Source organism: Barbus barbus (genome assembly GCF_936440315.1).
Source record: "Barbus barbus genome assembly, chromosome: 28".
Taxonomy (NCBI): domain Eukaryota; kingdom Metazoa; phylum Chordata; class Actinopteri; order Cypriniformes; family Cyprinidae; genus Barbus; species Barbus barbus.
Genome location: NC_136756.1, coordinates 11,378,435 through 11,393,031, shown reverse-complemented (window position 1 = coordinate 11,393,031; position 14,597 = coordinate 11,378,435). Strand labels below are relative to the sequence as shown.

Genomic DNA, 14,597 nt, shown 5'->3' with positions numbered 1-14,597 from the left:
TTTATGATTTTATTAAATGAATTATCATTGATTATCATTATATGATTGATTGTCTAAATTTAAGAATATGATCCATCTTTGGCAATAATTCCTCTGAGAAGTTTTCTCATGGACACATGAAACTTGCTCAACCCATCATTAAGCACTGACCATGTTTCAAAACAAAGCTGCTGTTTTTTGACCCTGAGAGGAAGTTTGTTTAACAGCATGATTATATACACCATGAGACTTTGAGAACTCTGAAAACACTACTGTAAAGCCATTCATTACATTCTGATACACATACACACGCAGTAAAATTGGTAACCCACTGGTCATTATCCCCTCATGTCATCTGCAGTAATTAGATCCCTCTTACAGCATCCCTTTAGCAATCCTTCAGTTACAGGGCTCCTCGCTTTCCCACATTAATTACCATAATTAGCAACCCACCTTCCATGCCAGTGATTCCCAATCCCAATCAATTTCCGATTCTCAATGGTTCACCAGAGCCCACAGGAATTGTGGCTTATAGGAAACAGTTGACTGGATAATGATGCGTTGAGGCTGGATTAGTTTGCTGATTTGGTATTAGTGGTGTCAGGAACTCTTATCTTCACACAGACATCCACAGACTCTGTTTATCATGCTTTTGTCCCCCACATATATTTGCGCTGAAACTTGTTCGATACTAATAGGGTTTCTAAGGATGGGATGGGATGCCAAGAGCACTGCTTTAAACTATGTGTGCTGGGTAGACATGCGTATCACTGATTGTGTGGGTACTGCGCTATGTTTGCCAGTGCATTACTCAATACTCATTCTCACTTGGATTCGATCAGCGTACTGATTCTCTTCAGTACTAGGAATTGCATGTGATTCTGTCTTTATTACAAGACAAGCCCACACTCATTAATCTCTGTATCAGAAACACATCCATAACTCTCAGTGGATTTAAGATTAGCTTTTTTATTAGTCTTACTCTGGGTATTTCACCGGACTGTATTGGAAATTCATTCACAAGGCTACCTGCAGTGTTTAGTTCCTTGTTTTAAACAACAGATCATTTTGGAAAAAAATAGAGGGCTTGATGGATGCTGTTTTAAGAGATCATCCAAAAATGTTCAAATGTACTCACAATTGTGTCGGTTTTTTTTAAAACCTGTATGAACTTTCTTCTGGATATCATTGACTTCCAATGCATGGACAAAAATACATTTGTTCTTTCGTGTTTTACAGAATGGATAAAGTTAGCTAGTTTTGGACAACATCAAGGTTGAGTAAAAGATCACAAAATATACATTTTTGGCTGAACTGTTAAAGTCCTGGGGCCTTTGATTGCCAGGGGCCTAGAAATGTAAAATGTATATTTATTTTAGCTTTCATTCATTTAACTTTTTTTTTTTTGCAGCAGCAGCATATATTATTAGCACATATTATTTTTTGCCTTTTTATTATTATTTTCTATCTGAAAAACCATGTGGGCATGTTGTATTATTAATAATTAAATAATAAAATACAAAAGTTGCCGTAACACAGTCAACAGCACCCAGACCTAAACTAGCAGTGAAAACCATTGCTGAAAACCTTTTTTTTCCCTGAATGTGTATATTTACCAATGTGGGCGATGATGAATGTTTTTGGAGAGGTTGGGACAACTGCCGAATACAAAGTGCATTTCTATACATAAAAAGCAAAAATCACTAAGAGGTCTAAGGGTGAGGAGGAAAAAAGACAAAAAAAGAGACAAAAGAGAGAACATATTGTTATTTTCAACAGACAGGGTCATATCTCATTTATAAGCACCCACTTTTACACCTACATGATGCGCGCGCACACACACACATCCTACAATGTGCAAGAGGTACAAGTACCAGCAAAAAATGAAACCTCTTGGACAATGTCTGATATTGACGTCACACAATTTCCTTTCCCAATGAATGTTAATTAACAGTGGCTGAGTGGCACCTATATAAACATACATGTGGGCTACAGACAACACTTACACAGCGTTACTCACAACACTTCAGATATTTCAAGGCCTCTTCAGTCGATACTATCTGCACTAGGTAGCTATCTGTGTAGTGTCTTTGTCTTTCGAACCACAAATACCTTTTGCCCCATAAGCACCATTCAAAGCAAATGGCTCTATTGGTTTAGCTGTCTGAGGGAAGATAATGGGTATGAATGCATGAAGAATATGAAAGACAAACAAGGAATGTACTTCAGAAACACATTCGGTGTGATTCTTTTGCATAATTAGATATTTTCAATACTTTTTTTTTTTTATTCATCACTTTTCATTTTTGACAACTAAAATGTTTTATGTAACCCCTTTGTTGTCTGTTTTCGTTTTATAATTCCCAAGATTATTTTAGAATCTGTACAATTCATGAAAATCCTATTTCAATTATGCTATGTCAGGAAAACACTTAAAGCACTTAAAGTCTTTTTGAAAAATCATCGGGTCTGATCCCTTATTATATCAACGTATTCATGTTTTGCCTGTAATAATAAATCCACTGCGACTGAGTTTGTGCTTTTGGACTGAAATGAAACAGTGTTTGCTAATGCAATCAGCGAGCATCTCTTATTACCTAGGCAGCTGGCCTTTTATGTATCAGGTGACATTATCTTATGCCAAATGATGGCACTGTATCAAAAGAAGAAAAAGAAATGGTGATTTCTGGATGAGCGGCTCTGTGACGTGAAATCAAACATATTCGAAAACCTTTCAAAATGATTTCATTTTAAAAGTATTATAATGAAATTACCAGTAGGCTAGTTGCGAGATGAAGTGATGGTAACCTTGCAAACATTTCCAAGCCAGAACAAAGGTTATAAAATGGAGACCTGGGCTTCAAGATGTCCTTTGAACAAACAGGGAACTTTTTACAATTTCCTGGAAAGGTAGGCAAAGATGATGACTTATTCAACATGCGGACATCTGAACCAGCATAATCATGTTCAAATAAATAAGACAAGAGGCAGGACAAATCAAAAATGTCAAAAATAAATAAATAAACTGAACAGAACAGAATGAGAAAGAAGACACTACAGCAGGGAGGGGAAAAGTTCTGGGGCTTGTCAAAATAAACCACAAAAAAAGAGAGAATAATAGAAATGCTGAATACTGAAGGTCATGTTGGACCAGAGACTTACTGGTAGAAAAATAATACAGATGCTAGTAAAAGCAAAAACAACAAAACAACAGCAAAAACATTATTTTAAATCAAATTTCATCTCTTTAACCTATAACTCAGCCATGTGCTGCATTATATAATATAATATTGTTCAACAAGACTTATTTGATCAAAAATACAGTTGGCTATTATTATTAAATATTATTACAATTTAAAATGACTGTTTTCTGTTTTACTAATTTATTCCTGTGATGCAAAGCTGAATTTTAAACTGTATTAATTTTTCTGTATTACAATTTTACTGTATTTTTGATCAAATAAATACAGCCTTGGTGAGCATAAGAGACTTCTTTTGAAAATAAATTAATTAATTAATAAAATAAAATATCCGTAATTATTCCAAACTTCAATGTAATTAATAGGCAATCTAGATGTGGATTAGTGTGAATGCAGATTAATCTGAACCGTTTTCTCCTCACCTGTAGGAGGCGATGAACAGATGAACTGCACAAGTAACAGCAACTTTAATTGCTGCAGGTGAGTGAGACGTGTCAATCTTTCTTTGCTTGATCAAAATATTGTTTTTATTTTGTAGTAATATGGATATGGTGACATATAGGTTGATTTTGCGGTCTTTCACAAGCAAAGGCCGATCTAGCCTCGGTTTTTTCCTGACTATTATTAACCTGTTAACCCGCATCGGCCCGTGGGCGGGCCGGAAGGGCGTGGTCGGGCGTGGTCGGACTTTTTATTACCTTTGTTTTAGAACAATATTCAATCAATTATCATTAACTATATATCATTTGAAAGCTAAAACACTCAAGATTAACGATGTGAGCTTGTTTTTGAAATCAATACACCAGAGAGGAAAGGGTTAACAGAAATGCTGAAAGACCGGCCATTTAAAATGAACAAAGCGAACCGCAGTACTCACGTTTGATCGCCAATAGCGCTGGTCAGCTCAGACTATTCCAAGACACACCAGCATACATTTCAAGAGAAGGGTCCACTCTTCAAAATGCATCCACTTTTTAATCCAAAACAACGAAAAAATAGGGGAAAACACGATAGATCCTCCTTTGTTTACATAAGCGATTCGAGTTATAGTTATCGATAGCGTCCATTTTCCAATAAATATCGATTATAATTCGTATTCCAGCTTTGAAACGCCATCTATTTCCAGCAGAATCGTCTCTTCCGAGTAAGAATAGCCCTCCCTCGTCTCTCTCCTTCAATCGCAGGAGCTGTTATAACCCGGGACAGTAAGCGCGTCCGTGAATGGGTCAGCGAGGTGTCAATCCGGACACATCACAATAGGGGTGTTTGAACCCAGCCAATGCCTCGCCAGCACAGTTTTGATGGATGGAAGTGTTAGCCAACCACAAGGACGTTTACAGTGATTGACAGTTTGAATAGTTTACGTAAGATTGTTTAGAGAATAGCTCGGCGTATTGTCCGTGTGTTTTCGTGCGCTCTCGGGTTACGCATGAAGCGTACACATAATGGCGTCGCAGCGCTACACAGACTGGCTATCAGCGAACAGATGTTGTCCAAAGCTCACATCTGAATCTCTCCATCGTGGATCTTCGACTTGAGAAGTGTTTCTGTGGCGTTTGGTGGTGTTTTGGAGGACGTGGGGAGAAAAATGGCTAATTTAGTAGCCGAATACGCGCTGAGATCGCTGGGAAGCGTGGATAGCATTAGCACGTAAGTGTCTCCACCCTCCTCTTGAATGTTTATGTGTCTTTATCATGTATTTGCAGCTTTTGTTTCATGTTAGCTGTTTTAGATTCTAAAAATGACAACGGAGAGGGATAATATGAGGGGATTACATGAGTTTTGTTCGTGTGGGTGGGTGGGTGTGTTTGTTTGTGGGTATGTCCCGGTTATTGTGTGTGTGTGCGTGCGCGCGTGTGTGTGTGTGTGTACAAAATGTAAACAGTGTTGCAAGTTTGATTTGTTTTGCTTACACACTTTCTCACTCTTTTTCTCTCACTCTTCCCTGTCTTTTCAGAGGTCTGGTGAATCCAGATGGTCAGAAAAAAAACCATTTTAGTGGCTGCTAGAGCGTCTTCCTCCACTGTAAATACTGTAAATAGTTTTTTTTTTTTATTATTTAGTAATATTAGTAATAGTAATCTATTACTATATTAGTAAAATAGTAATATTCATAATATTCACCATATAAAATAAATAAAAAATACAAATGTTGTAAAAACAATGTATTTTGCATGTTTTGTGTTTTCACTAGTTCAAAAATGATCAAATCTGTTTTGGTTCACTGTTTTCATTATTGGAATTGTTCAGAATAAAGACTGTTTAGTTATGTTCAAATTCTGAAATAGTTTTGTGTTTTTTTGTGGTTTCATTGGTAGAGCAGTTCTGAATTGATATACATATGTAGTATGCAGTGTCTTATGGAGTCTCTAAATAGCATTTTTGAAAGGATTCCTAGACTTTTCTTGAAATAAAATATCCAAATGACTTTTCCAAAGCTTTTCTTGAAATGAAATACCATAAAGATGTACTTTCTGTAAGTCTTTACCTATAAAAAATTTATTATTTCATATTTTATTTCAGGAAATATTTAGGCGTTTTTTTTCAAAAATGCCATTTGTAGACTAACCAAATGACTAAATGAGTCAGCACTACAAATGCTGTTCAGAAATAGTTTTTTATTGTGTGTTTTGGTGGGCAGAGCAGTTCTGAATTGATATACATATATGTATTATGTAGTTTTGACTCATTTGGACATTTGTTTACAAAGTGTCTATTTGGGGTCTCCAAATGGCTTTTTTGAAAGGACGCCTAGATTTTTTTTAAATAAAAGCTTACAGAAACTACATTTTTGGGAGTATCATCCTCAAATTTGAATCAAAACATGGTCAGATGTTCAGCTTTATCTTTATGGTGTTTTCAGGCCTTTGGCATGAAAGTCTCATCCATTTTTCCCTTAGTGAGCTTCATTAAAACATATCGCGAGTCAATTTCATGTATATTTTACCTTGTTTTACTCTATTGCTATACTAATTTTGAGTTATTATGACTCTAGAGTAACAAAGGATCAAGTGTCTAGTTTCAAACAACACCAGATTTTTAAATATAGACCTTAGGGTTCAAGAGCTACAGACATTTTTATTTGGTTATATCGTTTTTTACAAAATGCTCAAAAATAGGGGCGCAGGGTAACAGGTTAATGCGGAGGCCTTTTTGTATTATTTAATCAGCGTGGGTCGATTGAATGGGAAGTGAAAATTTTTTCTCTTAATCCTAAATCTGCAATAATTGATAAGATATTAAAGGAGTTCGTACCCTTGAGCTGTTCTTGTTTTGTTCCTCAAAGAAGCAGGCAGCTTTTATAAGCAACGTGCTCTAGATGTTTTTCTAATTAACTTCCATTTATTGACCTGCTGGGGCTGACTGAATAGATCATCTATATTATATTGTTCACCTTATAAATAATACTATAATCAAGGTAGTTTTCTATTGTGAGTCATAGATGAAAAAGAAAGGATCTGCAGTTGAGCGGTGTGTTCTGATTTTGCGCGTGCACGTGAAGCATGACTCACGAGCTTCAGATGCTCGTCATCAGTCCTCTTGAGTGGTGCGGGTTTGGTGTGTGGTAAAATAAAAATACACGGGTCATTATTGCCATGAAGTAGTTTTGATATGTCTTATTATTTCTCTTTTATATACCTTAAAAAAAATGGAAATGATCATCTCGTTGTATCTCTATTTCATTTCTAGTGATGACAGCCAGTTACACAATTCTGTCATTTTCTGACAGACAGTCATGTTGCCAGTTTGTCTTTCTGTCATCGTTTGTTCGCCCTCATGTTTTTCAAACCTGTATGACTTTTTTTCTGTGGGGCTTCTTCTCAGTCACTATTCACGTGTTTGAGGAGAGAAAAATGTAATGAAAGTGACATGAGTGTCATCTTTTGTGTTCCATGGGATAAAGAAAGTCAAATGAATTTGGAAAGCGAGTAAATTATGACAGAACATCCCAGGAAGGACATTAGTGGGAAAATATAGCACAGTAATAAAGTCTCAGCAATTTTGTGCAGTGTTCTTACGTAAAACCAATCAGTCCTGATATTAAAAAAATTTAATAAATCAACAGTAGAAGTACACAGAAATAATTCCAGCTGTTCGGTTGAAATAGCTTTATTTAGAGTTAGGAGTATCTCAATGTACTTCCTTGTCTTTAGACCTACTTGTGTTCTTGTGAAACGTCACGCTCAGATACTGTTCCAATTCTCAGAATGCAGCCAAGTTTCCCAGAATGCATTTCACAATGGCAGTGGCGATGGAGAAAACCCACATAATTAAAAAAAAAAATACTAGTTATTATTTAAACTTATTTACATTTCAGAAACAACAGATCCAGCAGCAAATTTCACAAAAAAAAAAAAAAAATTCCTGGCTTTGATGTTTCTGTAAGCGTTAAACATGAGATATAATTCATTATGGGTATATATAACAGGCAGTCTTTGGGCTCATAAATCACTATTTGTTCCCAAGCTAAAGTTTTTGGATGAGGGCAAAGTGAAGTCTCATAAATGTATATTTTTATTTCACTTTAAAGTTGTAATAGAGCGCTGCCTTTGTACTTTTGACTGAATTGTTTGCTTATTTCCTATTACATATAAATCTCTTATACTCTGTATACTTTTATAATGTAAGTAATGGGGCTGTCAAAAAAATTGGAATTTCGAATATTCGTCGAATTTAAAATAAAAATCCACATTTTAGGTGTTCTTCAGGCAGCCTTATCAGTGGCGCACAAGATGCGATGACGATTTAGGTGTCATTGCATTTGAAGGCTTTTTTAGCCTATCCAGTTGAATCCACTGGATGCGGCGCTGCTCAAGAGAACATCAATGCAGAGAAGATGTTTACGTCAAAACTCAAACCAAGCCATTCACACTGAATGCACATTTATCGCATTTTCTATCTAGGGACACCATTTGACTTGCGTTTCGCACAACAGAGCCGATTGTTTTGAAAGCCATGTAAAATGAATGTAGGTTCAGCTTTTAAAAAATATTTCTCAACGTTATGGCGTTTTTTCTGCATCCCACTGCATCTCATGTTTTTGAAAAATGAAAAAAGTGCTCTTTGTGATTGGTTTTTGGTCCTTAGTATTAAACTAGGCTATATAAATACATACATACATGCTTTTTGTTTCTAATTGTTTAAGTTACATAATTAATTATATATGGTTTATAAACATTATTTTAAACATTATGCACTTTTTTCAGAGATAGTTGTGTTATTTTTATTGAAATGTGCATTAGTAATATTTTGCTATGTGGCCTCAGGAGAGAAGCTAAAAGCTTTTTCCCCCTAACAGAAATTATGCCTTTTAAATTCGAATATAATTGGAATATTGATAATATTTTAGAGCAAAATTTGAATTTTGTTTTTCAGCCAATTTGACAGCCCTAGTATGTAATTATATATTAAACCTAGCATTTAACGAAAAGAGGCAGGTTTGTAAAGAAGGTATGATATGAAGATAGATTTTTTTATTTTTTTTATAACCATCAGACTACTCACCATACAGTGGTGCAGGTATGCATCAGAACACAAAAAAACAAATTCCCTGCTGGTTTCTTCGAGATTATATTGGGTTTTATAATTTGCAATTTATGTGTAAAATAAAGCCAGTGGTAATGCCATCATAACATGATAATACTTTGATGCTTTGTTCTGCAACATAAACTGCACACACTAATATCCCAAACTGTCTTATCTCGTTACATCATTCATCATACCTGCACATTGCCAAGATAAACTGAGTGATGTTGTAAAGCACGCTGCTGATCCATTATCAGAACGACCAGACTGTGTTCTCCTGAGTCGAATTTGCCAAGTCCAAACTCGGTGTACTTGGTATTAGGCATCGCCTAAACAGATAAAGATGGTAACAGACATATTCATACAGTCTGCAAATTCCCCAAGGAATGATTTAGTATACACAGCATATATTGAATCATGAAACAAAACTACTTAGTAAATGTATTTGTGCTGCATACAAAGTGCTCATTAGTAGTGAAATGAGTGCTACTAAGTAAATGGAATGTGAAAAACACAAGTGAATGGCCATATTCATGAAAGTAAAGTTTTACCAAGTCATTAAGTTCAAAAGGTACTGCATAACAGCAATGACTCACCGATTTTTTTTTGTACATATAAGTGCATATTTTTTTAAATTCAGATACCTGAAGGTACCCTCTCCATTTTCTGACAGAGCTTTTGGCATTGTTGATCCTCCCTTGGCTCAGATTTTAATAAAAATTGAATAATGAGAAAGAACCAAGGCCAGAAACATACTTTAGTATGTAGATGCAAGCTCCCTTGAACATACTTAATGTGCACTCTTCTGTTGCTGTGATGGTAACAAACTTAAGTACTCATTAGAGTGATAGTTATCTTCAAATGTTTGTGCCATTAAAGTGGATTTGTTATTATTCAGGTTGCTAGCTATAAACATATTGATTTTAAAGGGGTGGTTCACCAAAAAAGGAAAAAAATCTGTCATCATTTACTCACCCACATGCAATTTCAGAAGATATTTTGAAGAATGTTGGGAACCAAACTGTTCTGGTGACCAGTGACTTCTATTATATGGAAACATTTCTAAAAATATCTTCTTTTGTGTTCCACAGAATAATAATCGTACAGGTTCGGAAAAGTTCTGAATTGTTTTCTGACACATTTCATAGTTGTATTTATTTCTGTAATGCTGAGGCAAATGTGGAGAAAAGGCATGAGAAATGCAAACAGGGCTAACTAGAGATATGGAGATGGCCGGACATTAAATAATTGTAGCTACAGGGGCAAAGTTTGTGGAACAGTGTGAGAGCCAGAATATTCTACCAGGACACACTCAGCTTTAGAGAGAGGGCTAAGGAAGTTTTTGAGGGTGCTGGAGAGAATGAGATTTTAGGCCTGGTCTTGTTTATGCTTGTACTGTTATTATCGGAAAGGGGAAGCTCATTGGATTTCAATAATGCAGACGCAGTGAAAGACACATTTATACAGCTTGAAAACCTCCAACATGTGTTCCCGCAATTTTCTTGAAGGATACACTGTCATGAAAAAATGCTGCTGCATAAATAAAAAGAACTTTACACTCCTCTTAAATTCAGTATTAATGTTCTGCTGTGTTTTATGTTTGGCCAGCAGTAGATGTCATCAATTCTATACAACAGCGTAAATGATGTTAAAACTTTCATCTTTTTCAGATCAAAGAGGTTGTCTAGAAGTGAAGATTGTTACCATTTATTCTCCCTTGTCAATTCAAACCCATATGCTGTTGTTTATTTGCTGAGGAACACAAAAGCAGACATTTCATGAAGCTCTTACTGTGTCCACAGCTTCAATAATCGGCTTCAGTTTTTATTTCTCATTTAAAGATGTGCGTTGCTTCTTGTTGCATCATGTGTATCTTTTTTTTTGTATCACTTGATGTGTTAGAGCTACTGAAACGCACCTCCTGATAAACAGTATGCAGTTTTCATAATCTATCATTTTTATATCCTCAAGAGTTCTTCTGATGGTAGGACAGCAACTCGGAAGAATCATGGACCCAGTCAGCGAAAATCCTTCCAGTTTCCAGCCCAAACGCCCTGCGGTAAGACTTTTCATTTCACGTGACACATTTTGCTGTTATATATGGGGTTAGAACAGAATATATGTTAAAAGAAATTTCAGAAAGTTTAGATTAAAAGTAACTTCAGTCAAGGGCTGGGCGATAAGGGCAAAAAAATCATTGTAATAAAATATTTAATATCAGTGGATATCGATAATTATCACAATAAATTTCAAATCTTTATTACCTCATTATCGTATGGTGAAATGTAATTATTCTGACTGTTTGAGTTTTATTAAAATTAACCATTGTTTTCCCAATGGTTCATGATAACCACAGTTAAAACCACACATATAGCACCTCAATACCATGGTAAAAATGTATCTGTATTAGGGATGTGCCCGAATATCGAATCCGAATTATTATATCAAATTATTATTAATAATTAATTTATATTAATAGTATAATTCAGTATGAAAATCCCACATTTCTGCCACAATACCATGGTGCAGTTAGTGTTACTATAGTAAATTCACAATAAATGAGGGCAATTTTTAGATTGAAAAGCCTTCTGGCTGAATCGTTGTGCACAGTGTTTCTTCTGTTTGTCAGCGTTGTTTCATCTGTCTTTAAACTAGTTTAAATCACCGAGGCATTTGTGTTCTTCGCTGAATCTCACAGAACTTTGAACCAAGCGGATAAGTCAGGGGTGCCCAAACTCAGTCCTGGAGGGCCGGTGTCCTGCAGAGTTTAGCTCCAAATTGCCTCAACACACCTGCCTGGAAGTTTCTAGCATGCCTAGTAAGAGCTTGATTAGCTGCTTTAAATGGGGTTGGAGCTAAACTCTGCAGGCCCTGTTTTATATGTGTGCTGAAAAAAATGGAAGCGGTGAAAGAGAAAGGAATAAGAGCTTGAGGTAAGCAGTTTTATGTTTTAGCGCCATGGTTGATTTCATGTCACATTTTTATTGGTTGGTCAGTAAACGTTGATCGGACCAGGAAACACACTGTGTGAAGATCATGCTGTGTCGTAGGCTATCTTTGGTCGCAAGACCGTGACAACGGCCATCTTTGAACAGCTCACTGTATGACACAGGACCACCGATTAGGATCACAGAAATCGCCACGTATGTTTCACAATACCAATCTTTCTCCTGGGACAGCCAGAAATCGTGCAGTGTGTTTAGGGCTTTACATTCGGCAAAATTTTTGTGTACTTCAGCATATTTTAAAAATGTAATTTATTCCTGTGATGCAAAGCTGAATTTTCAGCATCATCACTCCAGTCCTCAGTGTCACAAAATCCTTCAGAAATCAGTCTAATATGCTGACTTGCTGCTCAAGAAGCATTTCTCATTATGATCAATGTTGGAAACAGTTGTGATGCTTAATATTTTTGTGGATTTTGTTACATTTTGTTTTTCAAGAGTTAAGAAGAAAAGCATTTATTTGAAATTACTGACACATTTGATCAATTTAACGCATCCTTGCTGAATAAAATCATTAATTTCTTTAAAAACAAAAATCGTACTGACCTGAACTTGAGCTGTCAGTGTTGTCCAGTCATTATACAGTATATGTTATATAGATGCCATAAAAACTGTCAACAGTGCATTCATCTAAGACCCAAGGATCTCTCTCAATGTCATATTTTCACTCATCCCATCGCTCTCCAAATCCACCTACTTTCTAGAAAATAACTGAATTCATAACTCAGACCAGCTGCAGACGATTAGTCTAAACGCCATCCCATCTTCTCCCAGCTGTTGTTGGCAGTGTTGGTTTACCCCCTATAAGCTGCTGACATCCAATTCACCGGAACAGTACTCGTATGTAGATTATATCAGAGTCAGTCCACTTGAGGGTTCTTGATTAGGTCTTTGATCATCTAGTAATCCTATTTTTCTAGGGCAGGATGGATTCATAGCACAAATAATGAGCTACTGCGTAATAGAGCGGGAAACATAAGAATGTGACTTACGTCTTTGCTGATTCTCATTTGCTGACGAGAGAAGAACATTGAAGATGACAATAGCTTTGTTCAGGTAGGCAGAAAAATCTAAATCTTATTAGTAGTTTATGTGAACAGCAATAAATGAGCTCGAAATGTGACTAAAATTGGCGAAAGGTCATATTAAATTTCAGAGTAGTTCGTCCTGGCCATGTCATTAATATGGCAACCGCTGTAGATGGTGACATCGCCGTCTGAACATGAAGATCAGATTTCATCACTTGCAAATTGTTTGAAAAACAAGCTGAAATTGGATGCGGTGTGAACAAAGTCAAAAAGCTCTTTGATAAATTCCCACAGAAGCTGCATCCCATCAAACGCTGATGAAAATGACCTCAAATGTATTCCGTTTTTGATTGGTTCATTAGCGTTGCTGTATCAGATTGAAAAATGTTATCTGTGTTTGGAATGAAGGTGATTATCATAATCAGATTCAAAGCACAGCACCAGGTAAGCATAAGGTAACTCTGGCTTCTGTTAATGAATGCACACACACGGCCAAAACGCTCACACACACACACACTCCGCTGTCAGGAGTCAATCATGTAGAACCTTTGTGACCTCGTTATATCATTTTTTTTTATATATATAAAATTGATGCAAGACATAGATGTACTCACCTGGTCAGGAGTGAGGTTGAAAACTTGTCAGATTAGATGGAGTTGTTGTTTTGTACCATAAAGTACTAACCGGATGGTGGCTCGACCAAATTATCGAATTACTCGGAAATACACAGTTTTCTGAGCATGGGTTAAATGAGCAATTTTCCTGTTATTATTTTTTTTTTTCCTCAGTCTATTAGGTTGGAGAGAACATTTTCTGCACAGAGCAATGACAATTCTAGGTAATGCAAGCAGGTGCAGAACCACGCGGACTTTTTGTACCAAACGATTCGTTAGTGCAGTTTTCCCAAATGTTTTAATTTAATTTAAATTAGTTTCATGTTGTTTTATCTTTCTTTTTTCCTCTATATTTGAGTGCATCCCAAATTCCAGTCAACAACCAAATGCATAGAACGTGCCCTAATTTTTTTCTGTTCTGATAATAATTATGTTAATTTCTGTATCATCTATCCACCAAAAAAATATGAGAATGTGAAAATAAAGCTTAACTGGCACATATTGTATTGCCAAATGCATTTTGAACTCTCAGCACATGGAAAGTGGAAAGATGGAGTTAGCAGCAGCATTTACTGTGACCACGATACAATAAAAACATTGGTTCACGAGCTGCTTGCATGCCACACGTCGCTCTGAATCATGTTCAGTGCATTAGACTGTGTTTATTTAATTAAATCACAGCCTTTTGCAATTTGATAAGCACAATAAGTCATATTTCAATTTTGATTTTAGTTCAGTTCAAAGATGCTTTTCCAAAGCAATTGCACAAAACACTAGATTAGTGATATTAGAGATCATTTATGTTATTATGAGAAAGGGAAAAATATATATATTTTCAGTGTATTATGGAACTGCGGTGGGCCTCCAGAGTCTAGGAAATTAATGGAAAACACTTTTTATGTATATACATTTCCTGCATGACCTGTCAGAAAGTGTTTAAATTAAAAAATGACATGCTTCACCTTTAGCCAAGATGTGGCAGAAGGTCCCCTTAGAGCATGATTAAGTACTCCTTATGGTCTCTGCTTAGAAATCTCTATTTAGGCCGTGTTCACAACAGGAAAAATACACAGGAATGGAACATTTTACAAGCACCTAACAAACCACCTTCATAGATGGTTTAAAATCTAAGTGAAATATTTGTTAATGCATCTCAGTCTGCAGTGTGAAAACCTTTTTTTTTTTTCATTTAATCATTTAAATATTTAGTGCGTAACTTTGAATGGTTTTATGTATAATTTACCG

General features: G+C 35.8%; 1 protein-coding gene across 1 annotated transcript in view; it reads left to right on the top strand.

Annotated features, from left to right (window-relative positions):
- The first annotated feature begins 3,618 nt into the window (after positions 1–3,618).
- Positions 3,619–14,597, top strand: part of gpat2 (glycerol-3-phosphate acyltransferase 2, mitochondrial) — a 46,900-nt gene continuing 35,921 nt past the window's right edge. The window contains exons 1-2 of the mRNA XM_079382501.1: positions 3,619–3,659; positions 10,677–10,764. Coding sequence (XP_079238627.1) covers positions 3,622–3,659; positions 10,677–10,764 — 126 coding nt within the window. The 5' untranslated portion in view covers positions 3,619–3,621. The remainder of the gene's footprint in view (positions 3,660–10,676; positions 10,765–14,597) is intronic.